The sequence below is a fragment of the Pteropus vampyrus genome, unplaced genomic scaffold (genome assembly GCF_000151845.1).
Source record: "Pteropus vampyrus isolate Shadow unplaced genomic scaffold, Pvam_2.0 Scaffold55, whole genome shotgun sequence".
NCBI classification, from domain to species: Eukaryota; Metazoa; Chordata; class Mammalia; order Chiroptera; family Pteropodidae; genus Pteropus; species Pteropus vampyrus.
In genome coordinates this window covers 5,975,329-6,000,261 of record NW_011888836.1, presented here as the reverse complement: position 1 = coordinate 6,000,261, position 24,933 = coordinate 5,975,329, and the positions used below count along the sequence as shown (strand labels likewise).

General features: G+C 32.2%; 1 protein-coding gene and 1 pseudogene across 5 annotated transcripts in view; both read left to right on the top strand.

Moving 5' to 3' along the window:
* Nucleotides 1-24,933, top strand: part of MIB1 (mindbomb E3 ubiquitin protein ligase 1) — a 114,924-nt gene that overhangs the window by 49,965 nt on the left and 40,026 nt on the right. For 4 of the 5 annotated variants that reach the window (XM_023530819.1, XM_023530820.1, XM_011360448.2 and 1 more), the window contains exons 7-12: nt 264-447; nt 3,340-3,484; nt 5,078-5,211; nt 9,108-9,215; nt 18,201-18,398; nt 20,520-20,671. In XM_023530819.1, the coding sequence (XP_023386587.1) occupies nt 264-447; nt 3,340-3,484; nt 5,078-5,211; nt 9,108-9,215; nt 18,201-18,398; nt 20,520-20,671 (921 nt within the window). The remainder of the gene's footprint in view (nt 1-263; nt 448-3,339; nt 3,485-5,077; nt 5,212-9,107; nt 9,216-18,200; nt 18,399-20,519; nt 20,672-24,933) is intronic. The other variant, XM_023530821.1, reaches the window with a different exon arrangement.
* LOC111739891 lies at nt 6,773-6,891 on the top strand (annotated as a pseudogene).

Here is a 24,933-nt window from a genome sequence, read left to right as displayed (position 1 = left end):
AACAATGACTATGTATTTTATAACAATTTTTTAAAACATGCAGTGGAGAATAAATCTAGACAGAAATATATTAGGGTGGTAAGACTATGACGACTTTTTCCAAATTTGTGTTATAAAATTATAAAAAGAAAGATCATTCAGGATGTAATTGCAAAGGATTGTTTTACTGTTTATGTTGTAAGACTTTTCACCCTGCAATGTTTAACAAAAAATGTTGTGTTAAAATAAACTTACCCATTTTGAGTTTTGGCTTTGATCTTTAGGTGGACGTTCAATCCTGCTGTTCTCACTAAAGCAAACATTGTCCGAAGCGGGGATGCTGCTCAAGGTGCAGAAGGAGGCACCTCACAGTTTCAAGTTGGTGATCTTGTACAAGTTTGTTATGATCTGGAAAGAATTAAACTTCTACAAAGAGGACACGGAGAATGGGCTGAAGCTATGCTTCCAGTAAGTATATAGAAAATAGTTTTGGATTAGGAATTATATTATGCTTATGTAGTTTTTAAAGATACTTTAATTTTTAGAAATGAAAGTAGCATAATCCTTCAAGAATTATATTCATTGGCAGCTAGGCATACTTATGCCTTTTATTTTTCAATTTATTTCAGTTAAATTAGCCAGAGAAGGTCCAAAAAAGGCTACAGTTAGTATTTTTGATAGAGCTGTTAGTGGAAAATATAATGTAGAGATAGGGCAGTGGGACTAAATATTATTATTTAAAATTATTACGGGAGACACAAGGTAAGTAGAAGAACACATGAATGACTAATTTCAGTATTGTATATACTAGGAGACCAATAGATAATACATAAATAATTTTAAAAGAGGAAATGAGAATCTGCGTATATATGTATATGCACATATATGTATATGGCTATTATTATAATATTAGGACAATATAGTTTAATATAAAATTTTAATACAATCTTTATATTTAAAAAATGGAAAGTTTAATCATAAAGTTAAAAAAGTATTCATATATAAAAAGTTGAATATGATATAGGGGATCAAAGTAGAAGGAAGGTGTCCTTGAATATGTCTTGTTTTATAGATTTGAAACCATGTATGTATTTTATACAATTATAAAACAAAATCAAATTCAAAAAGGAAACTTCTAAAAGTAGAAAATAAAATGAAACAAATAAACCTGAGTGTGTCTCATTGTCATACAGAGAGAAAATTCCAGGTGATTTTTAAACACAGTAATTTATCTTTATATCCTTATGGGAAGAATATACACTACAGAACTGCATGGGAAAAGAAATATTAAATAATTTTCAGAAATCTAATTGCGATAGTATTAATGTTTTTATTTTGAGATTGTCGTTTATGTAACATGACAAAAAAAAAAGTGGTTATATGATAATTCTAATTCTGTTATCTCCAGTGACCTTGAGAACCAGAATGATTAGAGTGGGAAAAGGAGATACAGATGTAATATAAAAGAGGTTATGTAAAAACTCTGTAGTCTTAGATTTGAATTGGAAGAGTGTTTGAACTCATGATTTATTTTATCTTTTAAAACAAAACAACTCCCATACCCATACCCATTTCCTAGCTCCGTCCATGAAAATACCTAGAAACAGTGACCATTCCAGTAACAATAACCAACCTTAGTGCTCAGATTATGGTCTTGAAATAGTCTTTCCTTCTGTAAAGAACTAAGGCTCTTTGGAAAAATGGTTAATTCTAGCTCTTTGACAGGAAATAAACAAGATGAGCCTCATACCAGATAGCAAGGAAGCTAATGAAGATTTTTAGATCATATTAAAAGGATCTAGCAGTTACCAAATACAAAGACAGATGAATCTATTAAACTATACCAATTAGCAAAATTCAAATTGTAAGAAACTTTATAGGATAAATAACCCTATTTCTTCAACAAATAATTTGCAGAGCAAAAGTATAGGTTTTACTTGGAACTTGATTTAAAGAAACTAAAAATTTTATCATTTATGAGGCAGTTGGTAATTTGAACACTGGCTGGTATTTCATGTTAGAGTTATTGATAATTTGGGGCCGGTTGATAATAGTATTGTAGATATGTTTTTTAAAAAGAGTTTACATGATGAAATAAGATAGGAAGGGAGAATGGGTAGGGGAAAACAAGATTGACCATGAGCTGAAAATTGTTAAAACTGGTTGATGGGTAAATGAGGAGCTAATATACTATTGTCTACTTTTATGTGTTTGAGATTTTCTATAATGAACAGTTTAGGAGGGAGGAAACAAAGAATGCAGCCTCATAGAGTTTGATATGATGGAAGATTCCCAGTGAAAATGTCTAATGAGAAGTTAAAATTGGTGTGTATTGTGGGGCAAGGGGAGGGTTAAACAGGGCTAGAGAAGTATATTTTGGAGTCTTTGAATATAAGATGATAGTTGTCAAAGTAGATTAAGTTTTCAAGAAGAGTAAAAATGCAGGAATAAAATTTGGGGAGAATGAACAGATTTAAGGACTTGAAGAAGGAAAAGGAGCCAGTGAGTAGAGAATGGAACAGGCAGAAAGATTAGACTGTCATCCCAAAATCAAGGGAGTAGTTTCTGGAAGTTGGGGTTGGATGCTACGAAGAGGTCAAAAGAGAAAATAAATCAAGGGCAATTTCTTCTTTGTGTTAGAAAGTAGTAGTCAGGTATCACTGTTCTTCACTAATTTTCTAGTGTTATTTGCTATTCTGTTGTGCTTAAGAGAATGAGTTTTGGAACTGATTTTGAAATGGGACTAATAACAGCACTTAACTTTCAGGGTTATAGTATTAGGTGAGTCAATATATGTAAAGCATTTGCCACATGGTAAGAGATGCTGTTGCTGGTTATCCTATACCTGATTGCCCTTTTTATTCCATATTAAATAAGCACGTTATTTCTGCACATTTACGTTTTTGAATAAGGCATGATTCCATAAAGGATTTAAACATAGATGTAAGTTTTGAACCCATTTTGGTTTAAATATATTTTTTTTAGAAATTAGATTTCATATTTTTAGGCTAGATTGGTGATGGATTTTATACTAGTTACGTTGTAAGTTCTCAAGATATATCTTATGGGGTTAAAAAAGAAGGGTTGAATATCAAAAAGCAAAATTTTGTGAACTTTTATGAATAAAAGACACTCATGATTTATTTTCTTATATTCTTGTGGAAGTATAGTTTTATTTATAGAAATATTTTTTAAGGATATTTATTAAAGTTTGTAACTAATCAGTTGAATATTGTTATCCTTCAAAAGTTTTTTTCTTTAAGAACAAAGTAAAATGAATCATTTAAACATGTAAAAACTGGTAACATTTTTATGGCATATACTTTAGACTTGGAAACATGAATATACTTTTTCTTAAAGACTTTAGGTAAAGTTGGCCGCGTACAACAGATTTATTCAGACAGTGACTTAAAGGTGGAAGTTTGTGGTACATCTTGGACATATAATCCAGCAGCAGTTTCTAAGGTGGCATCTGCAGGATCAGCCATTAGCAATGCATCTGGTGGTATGTTTTGGCTCATGCTTCTTTAAAAGTAATGTGGTTTACGTTAGAACCTTTGCTAATTCCCCAGTTCTCATACAGATAATATTGTATGTGTTCCTGGTTTTCTCCTAGATCACATAACTTCACTTGAATGTTAACTATCTTTTAAACTTTCACTAAAAGTTTTTTTTTCCCCCCATACAATGAACAGCCTTTGTTCTGGCAGAGGTAGGCACTGGAAAAGTTCCATAAATATATGCTTTTTCTTGGATATATCAAGGATTTCTCCACATCAAATCTAAGATACCTGAAATTCAACACTCTCCTCTTTGAAAAGAGTCAGAACTTTTGTGCCAGAGAACCATCATTTTCTAAGACTGTTTTCTTTTCATTTCCAACATCATTGGTTGCAGATGGCTTTCTTTCTGAATATTTTTACATATCAGCCATATTTTTTTTCTTACTATTCAATAAGAGTTATTATTCATGCTGCAATGAGTAGAAAACTGTATTGTGATATGAATATGCTAGATGTTTAGGTCAACTCATACCCAAAATCTTTCCTTCCTATGCTCCAGTATTATATACACAGACTCAGTTCATTCTACAACAAATTATAAATTACTGATGTATGTATGTCATCCAGAAAAGTAGAACCATAACTGTAAATACTAAGTAAAGGAAAACATTGAGTGACCTCCAGTTTTATTTTGTATTGCTTTTAACTTCCTCTGCTTCTGTCTCTTTTCTGCTGTAATTTGCTAGTGTGCTTAAAGTTTAAATCAGGTGGTGTTTATTTTTACCTTGAGGTTAGATGGCATCACATCAAGTTGACTATATACAAATTAAAAGAGTGAAGGATAGTTAATATCCTACTCTCAAGTAATGTGGACTTGGCTTTGGGCCTTTCCCCCACTTTGTGATTTCTTTGCTTTCCAATAAGAAGATTCAAGAATTGAGAAGAACTGGGTAGATGCTCTACTGATTAATGCTATTTAGAAAAAATATCTTATGAATCGGTCTATGTAAATCCCTGGTTCTTTCTTATTTTAGTCAAAACTGATCAATGACACCTTTGAAGTATGTTATTAACACTTGCAGATGTCTATTTTCAACTGAAAATTGGTTTGTCCCTAAAATATTTTCTCTGATATTATAGGGATTACATTGCTTTTGAATCATAGTCATTGATCTGTTAATTTACTCTTAGGTCTGTAACATTGAGCTCAGAGAGTCAGTGAGTATGCTTAAAACCTGAAAGGAAGTTTGTATCATTATGGTGCTCCCATTGTGTATCCATTAGAATGTGTTCATTTCTGATATCTTTGTTATGACTTCCAAATCTTGAATTATTATTTGTATGTAACTATTTTTTCTAAAATTTTAATTTGAAATACATGAATTGGAGAAAACTGGGAATACTTGGGGGCTCAAACTTAATGCATCTTTATATGGTAGTAATTATAACTTGCATGGGTAATATCTGTACAAAAATAACCTTAATGATAGAAAAAAAGGAAAAGTATATATTATAGGCATGTAGGTAATGCTTGTCTGTTAGTAGTTAAGGTTTGAGATCCTCCTTTTTTAGCACTTTTATTTGATGATTTACAGAAAGACTCTCCCAACTTTTGAAGAAATTATTCGAAACCCAAGAATCTGGTGACCTCAATGAAGAATTAGTTAAGGCTGCTGCCAACGGAGATGTTGCTAAAGTGGAAGATTTGCTAAAAAGACCAGATGTAGATGTGAGCATTTTAAAAATTATTTTGAAAAATATACAAATAGTATAATGGACCTTATACTTCTTCAACAATTATTTAGATTTTGCCACATTACTCCAATAATTATTAGGACTTTGCTACATGTGCTTCATCTAGTCCTCGTTTTTCTGAGGTATTTTAAAGAAGACACGAGCCATCATTTTTAAGTGTGCATGTCTAAAAAATATTGATTTTTTTTATTTTAACAGTGACTTTTTTTATTTTATGATGATTAACAAAATTCACATTTTGTTTTTTAAGTGGTTAGTGTCCTTTTTGGAAATTCAGTGAATTTTTCTTATGTAATTTTGTCATGTCTTTTAATAATGTTTTAGTAAATTTTATAAGTAATTTTCTATCCTTTTTAAAACATTTAGTCTAAACTTTTTATTCTCCTTTCCCTATAAAAGTTGACTATTTCACAGTTTGTAACACAGAAGAATTAGACGTCATGTACTTTGTAAATCTTAATATTTAATGTTGTAAGTTTACCGTTCACATAAGCCATATTTTAAATGGGCTGTTTTGGTTCTCACTTAGTCATCCATTGCTACCAATATGTTCAGTGCTGGCCAAGAGATTACAAGTGGAGTGGCAGTTTGAATCATTGTCACTGTGTTGCAAGGGCTTTTGTTACCACACCTTTGTATATAAGTACACTAGACAGTTTGAAGAAGATCAGATATATAATTATAAGTATAAACGTCTTATTCCTTTGAGCTCATGTAGCATTTTAGGTTTATTTGAGAGAGATCAATTGCAGCAGCACAACATAGTGGTTTCTTGATTTGTTGTGAGACATAACAAATAACTTATTTCAGATATTATGGTTTTGTGTTTGAAATATAGTCAACTTTCTTTTCTGTTCAGTCAAGCAGATGTACATTATACTTAATTTTTTCATTTAATTACTAATTTATCTCAGTCATTTTTTTAACAATGTCATACATTCTAAAAAAGGGAAAAATAGTTCTATAAGATTTTTAATGAAAAACTACATCTTCCAGCCTTATTTTTCCATTCTTCCAAACAAGTCTTCCATGTTGGAGGCCATTCCTTAGTGTCTGGTGATCATTGGTTGTCTATTTATCTATAAGAGTGGACAATACAAGGCTTGTTGGAAGCTCTTGTTTGTGTGTGGGTTTGTCAGCTCTGGACTTCACTTATAGGGTGATCTGGTTGGGTGTTTCTTTGGGTTGTTCATGGGTATTGGTTGTTAAGTCTTTTCTCTTGGGCTGGTCTGACTCCCCAGAAAGATCTCTTTATTCTTCTGCTAGGTATAAACGTGGCTGCCAGCCTTTTGAATACTGATTAAGGGACGAGGGCCTGGGTTTTCAGCATTCAGCCTGTAAATATTCACATCAAAGTTCTGTTTTTAGTACTTTGCCCCACCCTACAGTGCCTGCTTTCTATAAGCTAAGGAGCCTTTACCCTTCCCAGAGAATAAATTTTCAGGTTTCTGTTAGTATGAGGATAGAGCAGTAGTTCAGCTGTGCAGAGTGGGAGAAACTGGGGGTATAAATGCTTTTTAAGTAGACTGTCAACTGTCTACAGCCGTGCCACCCTGAACAAGCCTGATCCTGTCTGATCTCGGAAGCTAAGCAGTGTCAAGCTTGATTAGTACTTGGATGGGAGACCACCTAGGAAGACTGGGTGCTGTAGGCCTTAAAAAAAAAAAAAACAAAAAAAGACTGTCAACCAATGTTTTTGTGTGTAGCACCCCACCCCCCATTTTCTTTATTTTCAGAGATCATTAATTCTGAGCCTTTTGGGTTTTCTTGGCAAAAGGATTGCTTCTAGGCTTTTTTCCTCACAGGAGGTTTAGTTCTATTTCCAGCTTACTGTATATGTGTGAGTGTGTCTGTGTGTGTGGTTTCTGTTTTGCTAGTTCTAATTATCTTTGTCAATTGTTGCTTAAAAGAAAATAAAACTTTACTCTTGTTTTAGTAAGATGTCATAAGGTAATGGAAATAAATACAACACATCTTTTAATTAAAAAAACTCATCTTTTAATTGCTGAAACAGTTTTTTTGTAAAGCTTTATTGAGGTATGGTTGTTTGTAACACAAATAAATATATAAGGATATACATTTTAAAAGATCTCAATACTGAAAAACAAGGGTCTCTTGCTTCATATCTACCCATTTTCCAGCTCTTATAGTGAGATTTTTCTTTCCTTTAGCTTTCTTGTTTTCATAGCATCATCCTCTTGATTTTGACTATTTATCTATCTATCTATCTATCTATCTATCTATCTATCTATCTATCTATCTATCTATTTATTTATTTATTTTAGGTTTAAGGTTGTTTATAACATTTTAATCTATGGTAGCTCTTATGTGCAGAACCCATGCTCAGACGTACTGGTGTGCAGTTTGGGTATTTTCTGTTGCATTTTAGATATTCAGCTTATTGTTGTTTCCAGAGGAGAGATCTGGAGACGTCTCTCACTCTGCCATGTTTCTCCAAACTCTGATTTTGACTTTTTAGATTTAAAGAATTCTCGAATGTCTCTAATTGAAGTTTTTCTTTTTTTCTCTCCATTTGTTCCTTCCAGAGTCATTTCTTTTCTCTGTTTAAAAAAAAAAAAAATTATTATTATTATTAATTTGTATTTGAGGTACTCTTCAATCTCTGATCCTTAGTTGTCTATTCATATCTGAATAAGACATCGAAAAGCTGATTGGTAGCTCTCTTTACCTGGACAGGACTTGATGACTGACTTTGCATTAATGGTGATTGTATGTGTGGAGCTTTCGGAGATCTCTAGATGCCGTCATGTAGAGGTCTGCTTTCTATGGCTATTCGGTTGTTTGAGAGAAGAAACCTCCTTTTGCTGTTTAGAACCTAAGTGCATGGCTGCTGACATCCTGTTCTTAAGTTCTAGGAGTGGACTTGGAGTGTGGCCATTGCACATCAGATTTATACTTGGGGCTTCTCTTGTTAGCCTTCTGATGTGCTTGTATTTGCAGGTTTTGAGTTTGTCTGGGGTTCCCAGGCTTTGTCTTTTTCTCTAAAGTTAATTAGAGAACTTTCTCAGTCTGCTTTCTCTTTCAAAAATGTGTTGCTTTTCTCGTTTTCTGTTGTTAGCTCTCCCTTTCTCCTAGTCTTTGTAGTTTTTTTTATTTTTAAAGTTATTCTACTCTCTTTTTAGTGTAGTCTTGGGGGACAGGATATAAACGTGTGGTCCTTCATGATTTTGTGGATGGGAGTGAATGTGGTAGAATTAAAGAATTTCACTTAGCCTTGGGTATGTTCATGGGTAAATTATGCATTTACACAACATCTGAAGTGAAGAAAAGGTTGGAATTTACTGCTTTATAATAGAATAGTCATATATAGTTACCCTGATAATTCATTTATATATATCTTTCATGGTAGTTTGCTTATAGTTGATATTCGGTATATATATTGAATTAAATTTATTTATCTTGTAGTAGACTATTTTTTTGAAAAGTTTTCTATTTAAATTATTGCTTTTTAAAATAGGCTTTGAGATTTAATAATCTAAATAGAATTAAATATACAAAATTAATATAACTAACTTTCTTTTGTTCTCCTGCTCCCTTTCTTCAACTGCAGATTGCTAAACAGTTCTTTCATAGCTTTTTGAACAATGGAAGTTTCATTTTATTTTAAGAAAGTGCTCGCATCTCTTCTCTAAATTAGAACAGTTTCTGATGATCTATTCTGGAACATATGGAATGCCAAACTAAATTATTTTTATAGAATTATATAATGAGCTAGATTTAAATCTACACACTATATTGTGTGTGTGTGTGTGTGTGTGTGTGTGTGTGTGTGTGTGTGTGTGTGTGTGTGTGTGTGTGTATAGGCTCATTCTGATTTTTGACATTTCTTTTATCTTTTTTTTAATTTAGGTGAATGGACAATGTGCTGGCCACACAGCTATGCAAGCTGCTAGTCAGAATGGACATGTTGACATTTTGAAGTTACTTTTGAAGCAAAATGTGGATGTAGAAGCAGAGGTAATTAAACTAAGGTTGAAAAATATTTTAAGTAAAAATTAATGTCCTAGAAATGGTACTTCTATATCATGAGGTAGATTGTTTTCATTCTTGAAATTTAATACTCACCTAAGACTTTTCTGGTTGAAAAGAAAAAATTGACAAAAGACAGCTTGAAGCATTTCTTGTTTTTCTGTGAACCCTCAATATTCTGGGCATAACCCCAAATGAAGATGAGAGTTGAGTTTCCCTTTACTATGGTAGTACCACTATGCTGTTGGGAGCCTGTTTGGGTTCACCCAGGAATCATACTGGGGAAGTTGAGGGAAGGAAGGGATTATAGATCTCAGGGAAGGGGAATATACATCATATGCTTCAAGAACTTTCCTAATTTGTGGCACTCAGAGGCCTTTATTTTTTTTATTTTTCTCATAAGGGGACCAGTATATTAGAATTTGTTTAGTCTTGTTGTCTCTTGACCTTAATGTGGATCTTTGGGATTTTACAGTGCATGTTTATCACTCTTAAGTGTATGTTTATGCTTAATTTAATTTAGAGTATATTCTTACAAAGGGAAATAAAGATTTTTTGCTATCGTTGGAATTTCAGTTGAGAATCTATGTGAGTAATGTGAAGGATGGCTTTCTTTGTTTTAGTTATAACCTCATTACTTAAAAAAGATATTAGAATTACATTAGTTTCAGTCTAGTGCAAGATTACTTAAGAATAAGTCAAATTCTATCAAATTTACACTAGGCAGAATGCTGCAGTTTTGCCCAGATGACACTTCCATCTAAGCAATCTTACTAAGGACTTGAATTTCTGAAGGCCCAATTGGTAGACCAGCCGGTTTTTACTAATAAAATTTTAATACACATTTGAGAAGAGAAGTCATACATTATTTTTTCTTCTTTCTCTAATTTTATGTATTTTGAGTTGTTGAAGAGCTACTAAAGAGCCACTGGTGTTGTAGGTGTAAATAAGTCATCTTTGATGTTGAAATTTTCTTTTGCATAAAAAGAGCTTGAATTTTAAATTCACCTATTAGATGTCTGTAAACTATATGATAGTTTTATTACTGTGATGTCTTTATGAATGAGATTATATAATTTGATTTTGCTTTTACAGTAGTAATTTTTAAGTCACATTTTCTTGGCTGTGAATTTAGGACCCAGTTTATGTTATAAGGGTTTTTTGGTAATGCAAGAAAGACTTAATTTAAATTTAGTATTCTGAAAATGGTAGGCAATTACTTTATTTTGTTTTTGTTTTAGTCTGGTCTGGGGAAATGCAATGAAATTTCTTGAGCTGAATATTCCATTTTTTATTTAATGAATCCAGAAACTATGATAGCAACAACTACTAAAATATCAAAGCCCTTCTGATTATAACTAATAAGGCAAGAGACTGAAAAACCAAATTTTTTTTGCCTAATTTTTTTTAAAGTATGCTTTCTGATTGAGAATTTAAATACTAAACCTGGCAATATAGAGCCTATCCATATATTTGTGTTTCTAAAGACTTCTTGTAAACCTTAGAGGCTGGCTATGCAGAATGGGGAGCTGCAGCTCTGGGGTTGGTAATGAAGTTGACATTGTTTTTCAAGAGTAGGTTTCTTATTGCTTTAAACTCAAATACAAAACAAGTGGTTAGTTAATACTAAAAACATGGTAAGATTGGAGTTGGAGTGAGGCTCAGGATAGGTATTTGTAAATAATTTATCTTTCAGTTTGAAAACTTACTAGAGCAGTGAGGTTTGGATTTCCATTCTGTGCATTTTCTGTTTTTAAAACCACTGTAGGCAAATGTAATTTGTAGAAATAGTGTGAGAAAGCAATATTTACATATCAGGTTAAATTAATAACACAATTTCCCAATTGGTAAAGGAAAAACTACATTTAAAAATTGGGTTAAAATGTAAATATAATTTATCATCTATGACTAAAATAAAAGTTTATCAAAGTCTTAATTTTCCTAAAATGTAAGAATTAACATTGCTTAATATAAACAGTAATATAGTTTGTTTAAAATAGTGGTTCTCAGTTGAGCATTTTTTGCCCATCAGAGTACATTTGGAAATGTCTGGAGATATTTTTGATTGTCACAGCTCATTGGGGGAGTTGGGAGTACTACTGGCATCTAATGGCTAGAAAGAAAGGATGTTACTAAACATCCTACAGTGCACAGGACAGCTCCCACAACAAAAAATTATCTGGTCCAAATGTCAACAGTGCTGAAGTTGAGAAACCCTGGTTTAAAAGATGGAGAAAATAGTTAATTTCTCAAATGTACTTAAATTTAGGATTCATCATTTGCCAGCTTCTTTATAAAGTGATTTGTCATTAACTTTTTTATTATTGGAAATTTTACACATTTATAAAAGCGGAGAGAATGGTATAATGAATCCTATGTGTCCATTACCCCACTTTAATTATTTTTCTGACCAATTTTGTCTTATCTGTACCCCCTTACATCTCACTCTTCTGCTAGATTAAATTGAAGCAGCTCCAGATCTCATATTATTTCATCTGTAAATATTTTAGTATATGTCGTAAAAGATAAGTGCTCTTTTTTTTTAAAAAAAAAAAACTTTATTATATCTTTAACATACCTTAAAAACTAATAATTAACAATTTTTGAAAATCTAATTTTATTAAAAGTTTTGAGGTTAGCCGAAGAATAAAGATCAATATGTTTCTTTTCTAGTTATCTCATTCTGTAATCTTTCATTTTTTTGAACTCTGCATTAGGAAGTGGGCTCAAGATAGTATAAATTGGGTCACAAACTATAGCCTGCAAGCCAAATTCAGATCTCCATTTGTATTGTTTATTAGTATTATTGGAACACAATACACCCATTCGTTTGTTTATTGTGTATTGCTGCTTTTGTGCTACAACTGCAGAGTTGAATAGTTGATAGTTTGACTAGACCGTATGGGCCTATAAAACCTAAAATATTTACTTCTGGCCCTTCACAGAAAAGTTTACAGGACCCTAGTATAGATGATGATTGCAGATTTTTTCAGTTGATTTAATCTGTTATCAAACTAAATTATTTGGAATATATCATACTTTTTTTTCCACTTTGTAAGGCATTTAATTATCTTTTTTAAATTTATTTATTTATTTAATTGAAGAAATGATTTAAATTTTTTCACCCCATCTACTTCCTCCTTCCCCCCTCTCCTTTGGTAACCACTAGTCCATTGTCCATGTCCATGAATGTCTGTTTGTTTGTCCTGTTCATTTGATTCTTTTAGGTTTATATCCCACGTATAAGTGATATCGTGTGATTTTCAACTTTTTCTGTTTTTTAAGTAGTATGATTATTTCAAGGTCCATCCATGTTCTTGCAAATGGCAGTATATCACCTCTTCTTATGGCTGAGTATATCATACCTTTTGAATATATGATAAGATTTTTTTTCCATTTTTCTTAGGGAAAACTCAACTGTTTTAGAAAGTTGGTTTTCTCCATATCTGGCCTACTAAGTACAGTAGGATTACATTCTGTTTCCTTCTTAATGTAAAGGCACTGAGAACTGCGAGATCTTAGGTATGTTGATATAGAGGAGCTAATTTTGGATCCTTCAGGGACTCAATATTTTTTTTTTCCTACTAATGAAGTGTAATAGTAAAGGCGTAGAGGTTTGAGTGGAAGACCAGTTTAAAAAAGTGCGTCCTTTACAGTAAATTTTCAAATACAATACAAATATATACTGAAGTTATCAGGAAACTTGAGGTGGTTTTATCATTTAAAGTTAATGAAAACTTTTTAATGGAGTGAGTTAATAGTAGGGAACAATATTAGACTGTAAAAAAAACAAGTTTTAACGATTGTTTATAATATTGGGCAAAAAGTTTAATTGGTATAAGCTTCAGTTTCTTCATCTATGGTAACTTAAAGAGTTGGGGTGTGGAGTAAGGGGAATAATTTAAGATAACCTTTTATAGTATACGGCACCCTGGGAATTTAAGATATTACCTGTGTTTGAGTGTTCCTATTAAACATTTCTTTCCAACTGGTAGAAGTTAGTACAGTTTCTCTAGAAACAGATGCTAATTCTACCTGATTCTGCTTATCTAGTTAATGAAAACAAAACTAGAAACATTTAACTGTAAAACGGAGAAGGAAAGGGCAAGTGGGCTTTAAGATTGGTTAGTTTAAGGAAATTCTTTTCTAAAAAGAACTCATGACTCAGAAATGGCTCTAGGAATTGGTATACATAGTTCTTGGAGATCTAAGTTAATTCAGTTAGGCAAGAAAAAGAAATAAAAGGCATCCACATTGGAAAGGAAGAAATAAAATTATCCCTGCAGGTGATATAATTTTACGTGTAAAAAAGCCTAAAGATTCCACCAAAAAAAAAAAAAAAAAAAAGACTTTTGGAACAAATTAAGAAATTCAGCAAAGTAGCAGGATACAAAGTCAACACAGTCATTTGCATTTCTGTACACTAACAATGAACAATCTGTTGAGGATATTAAGAAAACTCCATTTATAATAGCATCAAAAAGAATAAACTACTTAAGAATTAATTTAACCAAAGAGATGAAAGATTTGTAAAACGAAAATTACAGATTATGGCTGAAAGAAATTAATAGATACAAGTAAATAGAAACATAACCCATGTTCACAAATTGGAAGAATTAATATTGTTAAGATGTCAATACTAGCCAAAGTGATCTGCTGCATATTCAGTGTAATCTCTATCGAAATCCCATGATGTCTTTTACAGAAATAGCAAAATCCATCTTAAAAGTCAGTATGTCATCTCAAGGTACCCCATAACCAAAACCATCTTGAAAAAGGACAAATTTGCAAGACTCACTCTTCCTGATTTCAAAACTTACCACAAAGCTACAGTAATGAAAACACTGGTTCTGGCATAAAGACAGACATTCAAACCAGTGGAATAAAATAGCTCAGAAATAAATGCTTGCATATATATGGTCAATGATTTTTGACACGAGTGCCACAACAATTCAGTGGGGAAAGAACAGTCTTTTCAACAAATGGTGCTTGGAAAACTGGATATCCACATACAAAAGAATGACGTAGGACCCTTACCTAACATTTCATACAAAATTAACTCTAAATAGCTCAAAGGCATAAATTTAAGAGCTAAAAGTATGAAATTCTTAGAAATAAAATTTAAAAAATTCTTAGAAGACAGAGTAAAGCTCACAGCATTGGATTTGGCTATGATTTGTTGAGTATGACACTGAAGGCACAGGCAACAAAAGAAGAAATAGACAAATAGGACTTAATGAAAATTGAAAACTTCTGTACACCAAAGAATGTTATCAACAGTAAAAAGGCAATGGTACAGAATGGGGAAGATATTGGCAAATCATATATCTGAGAAGGGATTGATGGAGAACTATATATAGAGGACTCAACTGTATAGAGAAAATATAGAGAACTTAAAATTCAACAAAAAGTTGGGCAAAGGCCTTGAATAGATATTTCTCCAAAGAAGATATATGGATGGTCTATAAGCACATGAAAAGATGCTGAACATCACAAATGGTTAGGTAAATCCAAATTAAAATCACAGTGAGGTACATCTCACACCCATTAGGATGACTACTATCGAAAAATCAGAAAATAAATGTTGAGGAGGTGGAGAAATCAGAACCCTCGTTAACTTATGGGAATGTAAAATGGTACAGCTGCTGTGGAAAGAAGTGCGATTGTCAAAAAATTAAAAATGGAATTTACCATATGATCCTGTAATTCTTTTTCTAGGTACTTACCCAAAAGAACTAAAAGCAGAGCCTCGAAGAGATATTTGTACACCCATATTCATAGCAGCATTATTCACAATAGCTAAAACTTAGAAACAACTCAAGTGTCCATTGATATATGAATAGCTAAACAAAATATTTATGGAATACTATGCAGCTTTAAAAAGGAAAGAAATTCTGACTCATGCTACAATGTAAATGAACCTTGAGGACATTATGCTAAGTGAAACAAGCCAGTTGCAAAAAGACAAACACTGTATGATTCCACTTATATGAAGTACCTAGAGTAATCAACAATCATAGAGAAAGAAAGCAGAATGATGATTTCCAGAGGCTGGGGATAGAGAGAAAGAGCAGTTATTGTGTAATGTGTTTAAAATTTTAGCTTTGCAAGGTGAAAAGAGTTCTGGAGATAGATGGTATTGATGGGTTCACAACAATATGAATGTGTTTTATGTCACTGAACTATACACTTAAAGTGGTTAAGATGGTAAATGTTACGTTATTTGTATTTTACCAAAAAAAAGGGAAATTATTAAAAACATGACTGTTATTAAGGCTTATTAAAGATTCAGTTAAACACCCATTTTGGTCTTTAGTAGTTAGTAGGCATTATGGTACATCCTGGGAATAAAGATAATTAAGACACAGTCGTAGACCCCCAAAAGCTCAGAGTCAAATAAAAATAAATTTGGAAACAAATATTATACTACAGTGTGGTAAGTGAGATAATAGAAGGAGAGATTAATTTATTGATTTTGTGAGAATCAAGAAGTTTTATAGGAGAGGGGTTGCTTGAGCAGATTTTTAAAGGATGTCTGTTTTCAAGCCAGTGAGGTAATAAATAAGCATTGAAGTCTGGGAACAACATAAGATCATATTGGGTCAAATAACTTGATAATTAGAGTTTTATATGTGAGGGAACCAAGGCAGCAGATGAGTCTGGAATAGTCTACAGAAATAGGCTTCAAAAGAGGTTTGTTCCCTTAGAGTTATAGTAATGAGTTATAAACATAAATTTTGTGTTTTACAGAGAGAATTCTATCTATGTGTGAAGAATAGATTGGGGTAAGAATAAAGTGGTGGCAGGGTGAGTAGCAAAATAGATAGGAGCATAAATTGAGTAAAAGCTGTAGAATTAGGTGCTTGTACATAGGGGTACTGGTCAGGGAAGTCAGCGAGCCTGACCTACAGATACTGATTTTGTTGACCTTATGATCTTTGGTTCTATCAGCTAAGATAGGGAAGACTGGAACAAGGACAGGTTTTGGAGTGTTGAGAGGAAAGGGGAGGGCAAGAGGGTAGAAAGAACCAAGATTAGTTTTAGTTTAATTACATAACCTTTTGAAGGTTTGCTGTAATGTTCTCCTTCAAGATCTTATTTTGTTATTAGTATCAGAGATAGAATGACGAGTTATATGTTTTAGATTTATTTGGAATACTTAAGATAACTTCAGAAAAAAGCAATAAAATCTGTAAATTAAGATCTTTGCACAACTAAGGTTTTCTAATTTATAAGAAAAACCTGGAAATAAAATTAATTGTTATTTTCCAGTATGTGTGTGTATTTCCCAAAATCTATAAATTTTATTTGTATTGCCTTTTGACATATAAGGGTTTTAAGTTTTTTAGTTTTTTGTTTTACTTAAATAAATTGTTGATAGGACCTCCAGAAAAGTGTTTCACTAATAATTTTCTAACAGCCGTAAATATATGGTACACTCCATAAATAGTACCTGTTTTTATTCAGCGAGTGTTAGTGGATCAATGTTGCCTTTTTTAATGGATGGAGTACCCTAGATAGATTTAAAAATTTAACAAATAAATTCAGATTAAGGGTTAGGAAAATATTAAAAATAAGTTTCTGAAATATTGAAATATATTACTAGAGAGGTTAGTGATATATATACATAATATTTTTTTGGTAAAAGCTTTTTTTTTTCCTGGAATGTATAAATATGTTGCTCAGAGGTACATGAGTTGAATATTAAAACTTTCATGTGGTAGTTTCAAGGTAGACAGGTAACAAAAACTCATAACCTGGTTTAGCTGGAATATTAGTAAGGTAAAAGAAGTACTCCTGGGTTGTGGTTTCCTACCTTTTCCAGAATGATTGTCAAATCTTTGTGGACTCCTGCATGAGTGGTTTTACTTTTAATATCTGCTTGAGAAAATATGCAAAGTCCAAAAACTTTTGAATTCAGCAGCTGTTTTGAATGAACTGTTCATTTGGTTTAAATGTACTTAGCCACAACAGTATTTATCTATGTTAACTTTAAAAGTAGTTCAAATAATCCTAAGTAATAGATTGTCAAATCACTTGCAAAAAAAAAAAAAAAAGTCTACCAGAGGCTAGCGTTGTGGTTTGGGAATCACTGCCCTGGAGAAAGTCTTAAAGCATGCTTATTTCTGAGTGTTAAAATTTGAGATGTATGAGATAAAGACAGTACCTTCATAAGGGTACTTCTACATCTGCGTTTCGTGAGGTAATGAGACTTCTTTTTGGTATGGACTATATATATATCTATATTATCTGTGTGGTGCGAGACAGGCATTTTTCCCCCCCTTTAAAAAGTTGTTTCTTAACATTTGAAAACAGTTTAATAAATTGAGTCTTTCTCTACCTCTCATCTCTGTAGAAATATGCCTATTACAGAAGTTAGGACATACCTACTGTATTTCAGATGTATGGAATTAGGCTGGTTTGTGTTTCATTTTTATCTTTTATGGTGGTACTTAATTTTTTTCTCTTCTTGAATATACAGAAGTATATGCTCACCAGTTAGAGATAACCAGTGTTAACATATTGGTATATTTCTCTGCTTTAAAGCTATTTGAAATCACATTGTTCAGCATCCCGTCGTCTTTTTTTTAAATCACTCAACTAGTGTTAGTGTAATTTTTATGTCATTAGAAAGTCTTTGTAAAGTTTTTTAAGTGGAAAAAGTTTATATAGTTATATAAATCAGCATTTTCCCAATGTTGGCTTACCATCATGGCTAATAAATTAGAAGTAATGAATTGAACTGCCCCTGAATTAACTATTGGTCCTGTGTATGCCTGACATAATATATTGATCCAGGTTCATCCTTTATCTTTGGAGTTAATCACCATTCGCGTGAATTTCTCCTTATTTTTTGGCTCCATTCTATGATTTTTCTCACATTAATCTGGTTCGTGATGAGTTATTATAGCTTCAGATTCTGTTTTTCTTTCTAAAATATTCACTAATTTTGATTTAAATGTTGATGTTTAGGACAAAGATGGAGATAGAGCTGTTCACCATGCAGCTTTTGGGGATGAAGGTGCTGTTATAGAAGTACTACATCGAGGCAGCGCTGATTTGAATGCTCGCAACAAACGCCGACAGACACCACTTCATATTGCTGTCAATAAAGGTCATCTTCAAGTTGTGAAGACTTTATTGGACTTCGGCTGTCATCCTAGTCTCCAGGTAAAACCTTTATAGAGATATATTCTGTAGATATTGCTGGGATCCTATTAAAGGAAAGTAGGTTCTGTGGTAAGCATTGCTTTGTTACAAGATCAGGCATAGTAAATAATATTAAAAGTATAGAATGTAATAACATTGGCAGCTCTTCTTAGAAAAGCCTTTTTAAGGAAGTGTCAGTAGATCCGTTTTATATTGAGAGGAGGGGATGGAAATTTCCTTGCCAAAATATCGACGTAAGAATTGATTTGATTTAACTTTATTGGTCATGACAATGGGCTTTGGCAGCTTAAAGAAATGTAAAAGGCTCCATTTCATAATAGTTACTTTATAGCTTTCTAAATTATTTTAGTTGTAGATTAATTTATTTAAAAAGTCTTGGTCTAGTCTTTAGTCTAGGCTTAGAAGATTTTCTGTTTTGGAAAATATCTAGTGTTAGGGTTCATTTGCAGTAGGACCTAATTTTTGAAGCAAGAGTCACCTAAGAAATGATTATTCCTGTCCAAAGTTTTAGCAACCAGATGAATTAAATTGGATTGGTCTCAGAGAAGCAATGAAGAATAGGAATAATAGCACTGAGAGTTTGAGAGGAACTGAAAGAATTCTAGATTTTGTCTAGCTAGATGGTTATTACAGGCTGTTATTTCTGAGGTACAGCCATTTAAGACTGACAGAGTTTGGAACTAACAGCTTCTAAATGGATGGCAGAATTAGGGGACAAGGGAGGCATTGAGAGGAATTAATCTATTGAAGAGGAAGGAATTTATACTTGCTGACTTTTTTTTGTCTGAAATGGGAGGCAAAATCATTTGTTGAGAGTGAGTGGGCAGTGTTTAAATACAGAAAGTGTAATTGAGAAGAGTGATAAATAAAGGTTTGGAGTAGCTACTATGGGGGACCAAAAGGCACGACAGATCAGGGCCTGTAGAAGTTTATTCTAACCAGATTAAAAGCCCATCTCAAGTTGGAGATCATGAATTTTAGTGTCACCAGATAAGATAGAAGATGGATTGTTGGATTGAATTTGTGTTAGGAGTTTCTTTTGTGGGTGGATGAATATATGCTTGGAATTGGCAAACTTTTTCTGTAAAAGGCTAGATAATATTTTAGGCTTTTGTAGGATTTCTATCACAACTATCTAATGTTGCCTTCGTAGCATGAAAGTAGCCATAGAATAATACGTGAATAAAAGTGTATGGTTGTGTAAATAAAACCATTTACAAAAACAATGGGCAGGCTGGATTTGGCAACCATAGTAAATGCCATAGGTTAGTCTATATATGGCTTTACTGAGAATAGTGCTTATGAAACTATGAAATGAATGATGTCTAAATTGCCCATTTATGCAGATGACTGATAATGAGTACCAACTTATTGTTAAATCAGTTGATTAATGAAGAAAGTAATCAGCTTGCAAAAAGATAGATTGAGACTGCCAAATTTTAATTTACATTTGTTTTCACTTTGAGTTAACTAGTCTTTTTCTTGCCCTTTGAAAACATTTAAAGTAATGCTTCTCAACCATGACTACACAATATATTCAGCTGGGAAGCTCTGAAAAACTACTCTTGCCTAATTCTCACCCCCAGAGATTCTGGATTAGTTGGTCTGAAGAACAGCCTAGGTATCAGGATTTTTAAGACATTCTCAGCAGATTTTAAAGTGCAGCGAAGGTTGAGAACCACTGACTTTTAATTCATTGCTATGGAGCCCTGAGACTGGTGGAGGTTTGGTATGGAATTTCGGGGTACAATTAATATGGTATAGCAGGCCATTTTAAACTAACGGATTTTTTTGGCTGCTTTACTACCTCATTTATTTTTGTACTTTACTGAATTTTATTTGAGCATATTTAATTTTTTTGATTTTAGTTTTCCTTCTCTTTGGAAAGCTACAGCATGTTTATTGTGTTCACCATCTAGATTGTGTATTAGTTTATTTACTATAATGCTGTTTCTTGCTTGCATTTATTAAAATTAACACAGTATGTTTTATTGATGGTTGTTGGTTATGGCTTCTGTTTTTATTTCTTTGGTTAGTAGTTCATTATAAGTATTAATAATTACATGTGGTGATTAATTGAAAAAGAACTAATGAAAATCTCTCTAAACTTAAATAAAAAAGGATTCCGAAGGGGATACTCCTCTTCACGACGCAATAAGTAAGAAACGTGATGATATCCTCGCAGTTCTTCTGGAAGCTGGAGCAGATGTTACCATTACAAATAATAACGGATTTAATGCTCTACATCATGCTGCACTAAGAGGAAATCCGAGGTAGATGTCACCTTTTATTATTTTATATGCAATTTAAAAATGTTTTTCTGTTGCTGGTTTTCTTTTTCTGATACTGATAAGAAAGTAATTTTGGTTTATTTTAATATTTTAAATCATTTTAAGGTCCGTAGAAATTATGTCTTCATTAAATGATTAATTTTATATGACTTTTGTTTGTAAAACTAATACAGGTATTATGAAATGGCTGTTTAAATTATTAAATATGGATATAAAATATCAGGAATACTGCTTATCTTCTAAAGTTTTAATTAGAATGCATTCCATGTTGAGATTTATGTTTCTTCAAGATCATTCTCAGGATGTCCTCTAATCTCAAGTTATCCATTTGCTTGGTAATTATTTTTTTAAACTTGTGGCTAAATAACTATTATATTACCTAATTCCTTATTAATGATATAATTAATTATATAAACTTCTAGTATTGATGTTCTGCACCATTGTTACAATTACAGGTGGTCTTCTGAAAAACTAAAGTGTTTGCTGATTAAATTTTGAGACTTTTGGGAAGTCATAGAATCATAAAGTATCTGCAAAGTCCTACAGAAAAGAAAAGTGCTTAACTTGCTTTAACCTAAAACTTTTCATGAATGAATTTTTTGGAACAACTTAACCTTCAGAAACATTTTAGAAAATTCAGCATCAGATGGCTTCTGTTCATAGTTGAATCAAGCCTGCATATCTTGACTGAGGGAAATGTGTTCCCTTTGAAGTTTATTTTGATAATTTAATCTACCCTGAATTTTTTTAAAAATTGAGATTATAATTGACATATAACATTACATTAGATTCAGGTGTAGAACGTGATTCAGTATATGTATGCATTGCAAAATGGTCACCACAATAAGTCTAGTTAACATCCATCACCACATAGTTACACATAGTTTTTCTCTTGTAATGAGAACTTTTAAGATTCACTCTCTTAGCAACTTTCAAATATACAATACAGTATTATTAGCTGTAGTCACCATGAATTCTTATTCTTTGGTTCCATATTACATTTTTGTATCATGTTTCTTTCTAATTTTTTGCTATTTTTTAGCTTCTTAGGATCACCACTAGAGGGTGAACACAGAACAAAAAGATTTTATTGGTATTGCTTGTTGGTACCTATAACGATGAGTGTATAATGTAGGGTGAAATAAATGGCTGTATTTTAGATTGTTTTGATTTGTTTTTTCAAATTACAAATATTTGAACACTTCATACTTTAGCATTGTGAAGGAGACAAAATAGTATTATATGTTTCCTGCTTTTCAAATAGAAGATGATGATGATAGCACTTAACCACATGCCTGGCTCTGCTAAGTGGTTTACATGCATTATCTTATTTAATTCTTTGAACTGCCTTTTGAGGCAGGAGTTAATATCCTCATTTTATAGATAAAGAATATGAGGCTTATAACGAGATGAATTTACTTATTCAAGTTCACACAGCTGACTAGTGGAGCAGTTGGAACTTAAGCAAGGTCTGTCTGACCGTAGAATTGTAGCTCTTGATCATTTTATATTACTTTTCTGTATTACGGTCTACATAGGAGGCAAGACTGAAACACCTGGACAGTGAATGATTTAACCAAGAATGTATTAACACATCAATGCCCTTAGTGCCTCTTTGCTTAGGATTGTCTTTGACTACTCATTAATTCTGAACTTCAGTTCTAAAATTTTATTTATTCTACAGGTCTTTCCAAGCCATTCCTTTCCTTGTATTTCCATTGTTGTTGACCTAATTTTACCTAGACTAGTACCGTATCTTTTTTTTGTTCTCCCTGATTTTAGTCTTATCTCTGATTTAATTTTCACATAATTACCAAACTATCCCTTCTGAAAACATCGATCTAGTGGCTCCCTTCCCCTATTCCCAAATCTTTGGTTGCTTCCTTCTAAGGTGTACGTAGAATAAAATCTATACATCTTGAATTGACATTCGGACCCACTTCTGGTGTATCCTGAGCCTTCTAAGTTTATCTCTCACTAACTAAAAGCCCTCTGCCCACCTCATCCTTTAGCTACATTACACTACTCTCCTCTCCTAAAATAGTCTATCTGCTTTATTTCTCCACTTATTTAAGCATTTTCTTTTGTCAGGATGTCCTTATCGCCGTTCTTTATCTTAACCATCTTTCTTCCAGAACTCCTAGATCTTATCATTAAAATTATTTTCTGTTTGTGCTATACTTCCTGGTTCTGTGTTCTTATTTTGTACTAATAATCTGCTTTGTGTGGTACTTTAGTATGTGCATTTTTATGTTTTTTTTAATTAATATTGTGGACACTCATATTCATCTGTATGTCCCCCACAATGCCTTGACTGTAGTAGGGACTCAATAAATGTTACTCTTAATTTGACAGTCAGGACATTGTTAGATATCACAAGTGTATATATGGTCATTTACAAAATAAATTCTATAGAGAAACTGTTAGGAGTTCAAACAGAGCAATTACTTGAGTTTAGAATGGGTAAAAAGATTTTATTTCTTTCAGAATTGTGGAAGGGAATGTTTTTTTTTCTATGAGACACTGAGTACTTTGGTCATGCTTTGTAAAGTTTGGAGAATTTTAGAATGCAGTTACAGTATGTTATAGTAGTTTTTTTATTTTAAAAAATCTTAAAGAAAATGCTGTTTATTTTGATATTTGGTTAAGTATATGGGTAAAATTTCAGATTTAAATGAAGAGCAGAAATTATTTCTGTTGTTAAAAGTGAAAATTAAATTTTTTAAAGTAGTGGCATTAATCAGCACATCACTTAGATGCTTTCTATGAGGATGTTGCATTTCTAGCTGCCTTTAAGTTTTTAGACCTCTCCTCACAGACATGAAAATAAATTAGCAGTATTTTCTGCAGAGCTGGCAAAAAAACAATTGATAGTTACTGATAACAATATTATTATAAAGTTACTTTATGTAGTGTTATTTATAAATTTTTAAGCTATAAATTGAATGTGAAAAATAACAGTAAAATATGAATGAACCACATGACATGATATATTTTCAGGGTAGTGCTTAACTTCACAGGCATTTTTTATTTACTTATCTATTTCCACAAAGGCACATACTAAATCTTAATGAATATGTGAGCAACTCATATTTTCTCCTGTAAAATGTTATATCTTTATTTAACTTTTTAAAATTCTGAAATATGATCTAGTGAGACTATGTTGAATATACGAAGATTTGATAATCTGGAGCATGTCTTGGTGTTTAATGTTTTTCTTTTCTTATAATCTCTGACCATGCTGAGTGCTATATATAAAAAGTAGCCGAAAGACTTAAATGACAGTATACTTAGAGTATATCCATTTTCTCTTGTGTGTCCATGCATCTGCTCTCAAACACAGTGTGCCTTGTAATACATAAATATATTTAATGTGACTGATAGGTGTAATTAATATCAACAAGAAGGCCTATAACTTGATAAGGTTTATTTACGTATACCACATTCTTCTAGGGGATGATTTTCACTCTGAAATAGAGGAATGGTCAGGAGTTGGGGATTGTATGACCATCTAGGTTTTTAAGCTACTACTTGCCACCAGTAACCCTTCATTAATTGATGAAATATTTGTCTCTATTTATTAAAGAACATTATGTTATCTATAGTTTTATTGTAGTCATTCAGAAAGTTAGAAGGATGTTGGATCACTTGTCATTTTTCTCTTGATTTTCTTTCCACTGAGAGAGAAGCTTGTGTGTGTGTGTATGTGTGTGTGTGAAGGACAAAAAGATAGTGAGGAGAGTCATAGAATGTTATTATTATCAGAGTTCTTTATTTTACAACTGAGAAAACAAGTATGGAGAGGTGAAACAGCTATATGAGTAAAAGGTAGCAATGCTTAGCGTTTTCTTTCTTTTTGAGGATTAAAAGGTTTTGGTTCAGGGCTGGAAGAATTACTTACTGTTTAAGTCTCTCCACAAGATATTCTGCAGCATCATGTCATTTTTCACCTTATCTATCAATATTCAGGTATATGGCAATAAAATTAAATGCTAATTTTATGGAAGATAGTGACCCAGCATTTCTAAAGTGTTATTTTATATAACGTTACATTTTTCTTTAAATTAAAATATGCCACAGTTGTGGCATTCCTTTTATGGTTTCAGGTGGGTTTTAGGTGACCTTCCCAGATATTTTCTTCTTTGAAGGAAGGTTTTTTTTTTTTTTAAAATGCAGCATAGTCTGTATTTCATTACCATTTCTTTTATAGAGGCTAAGAAATTTAATACCAAGAGACCATAAAT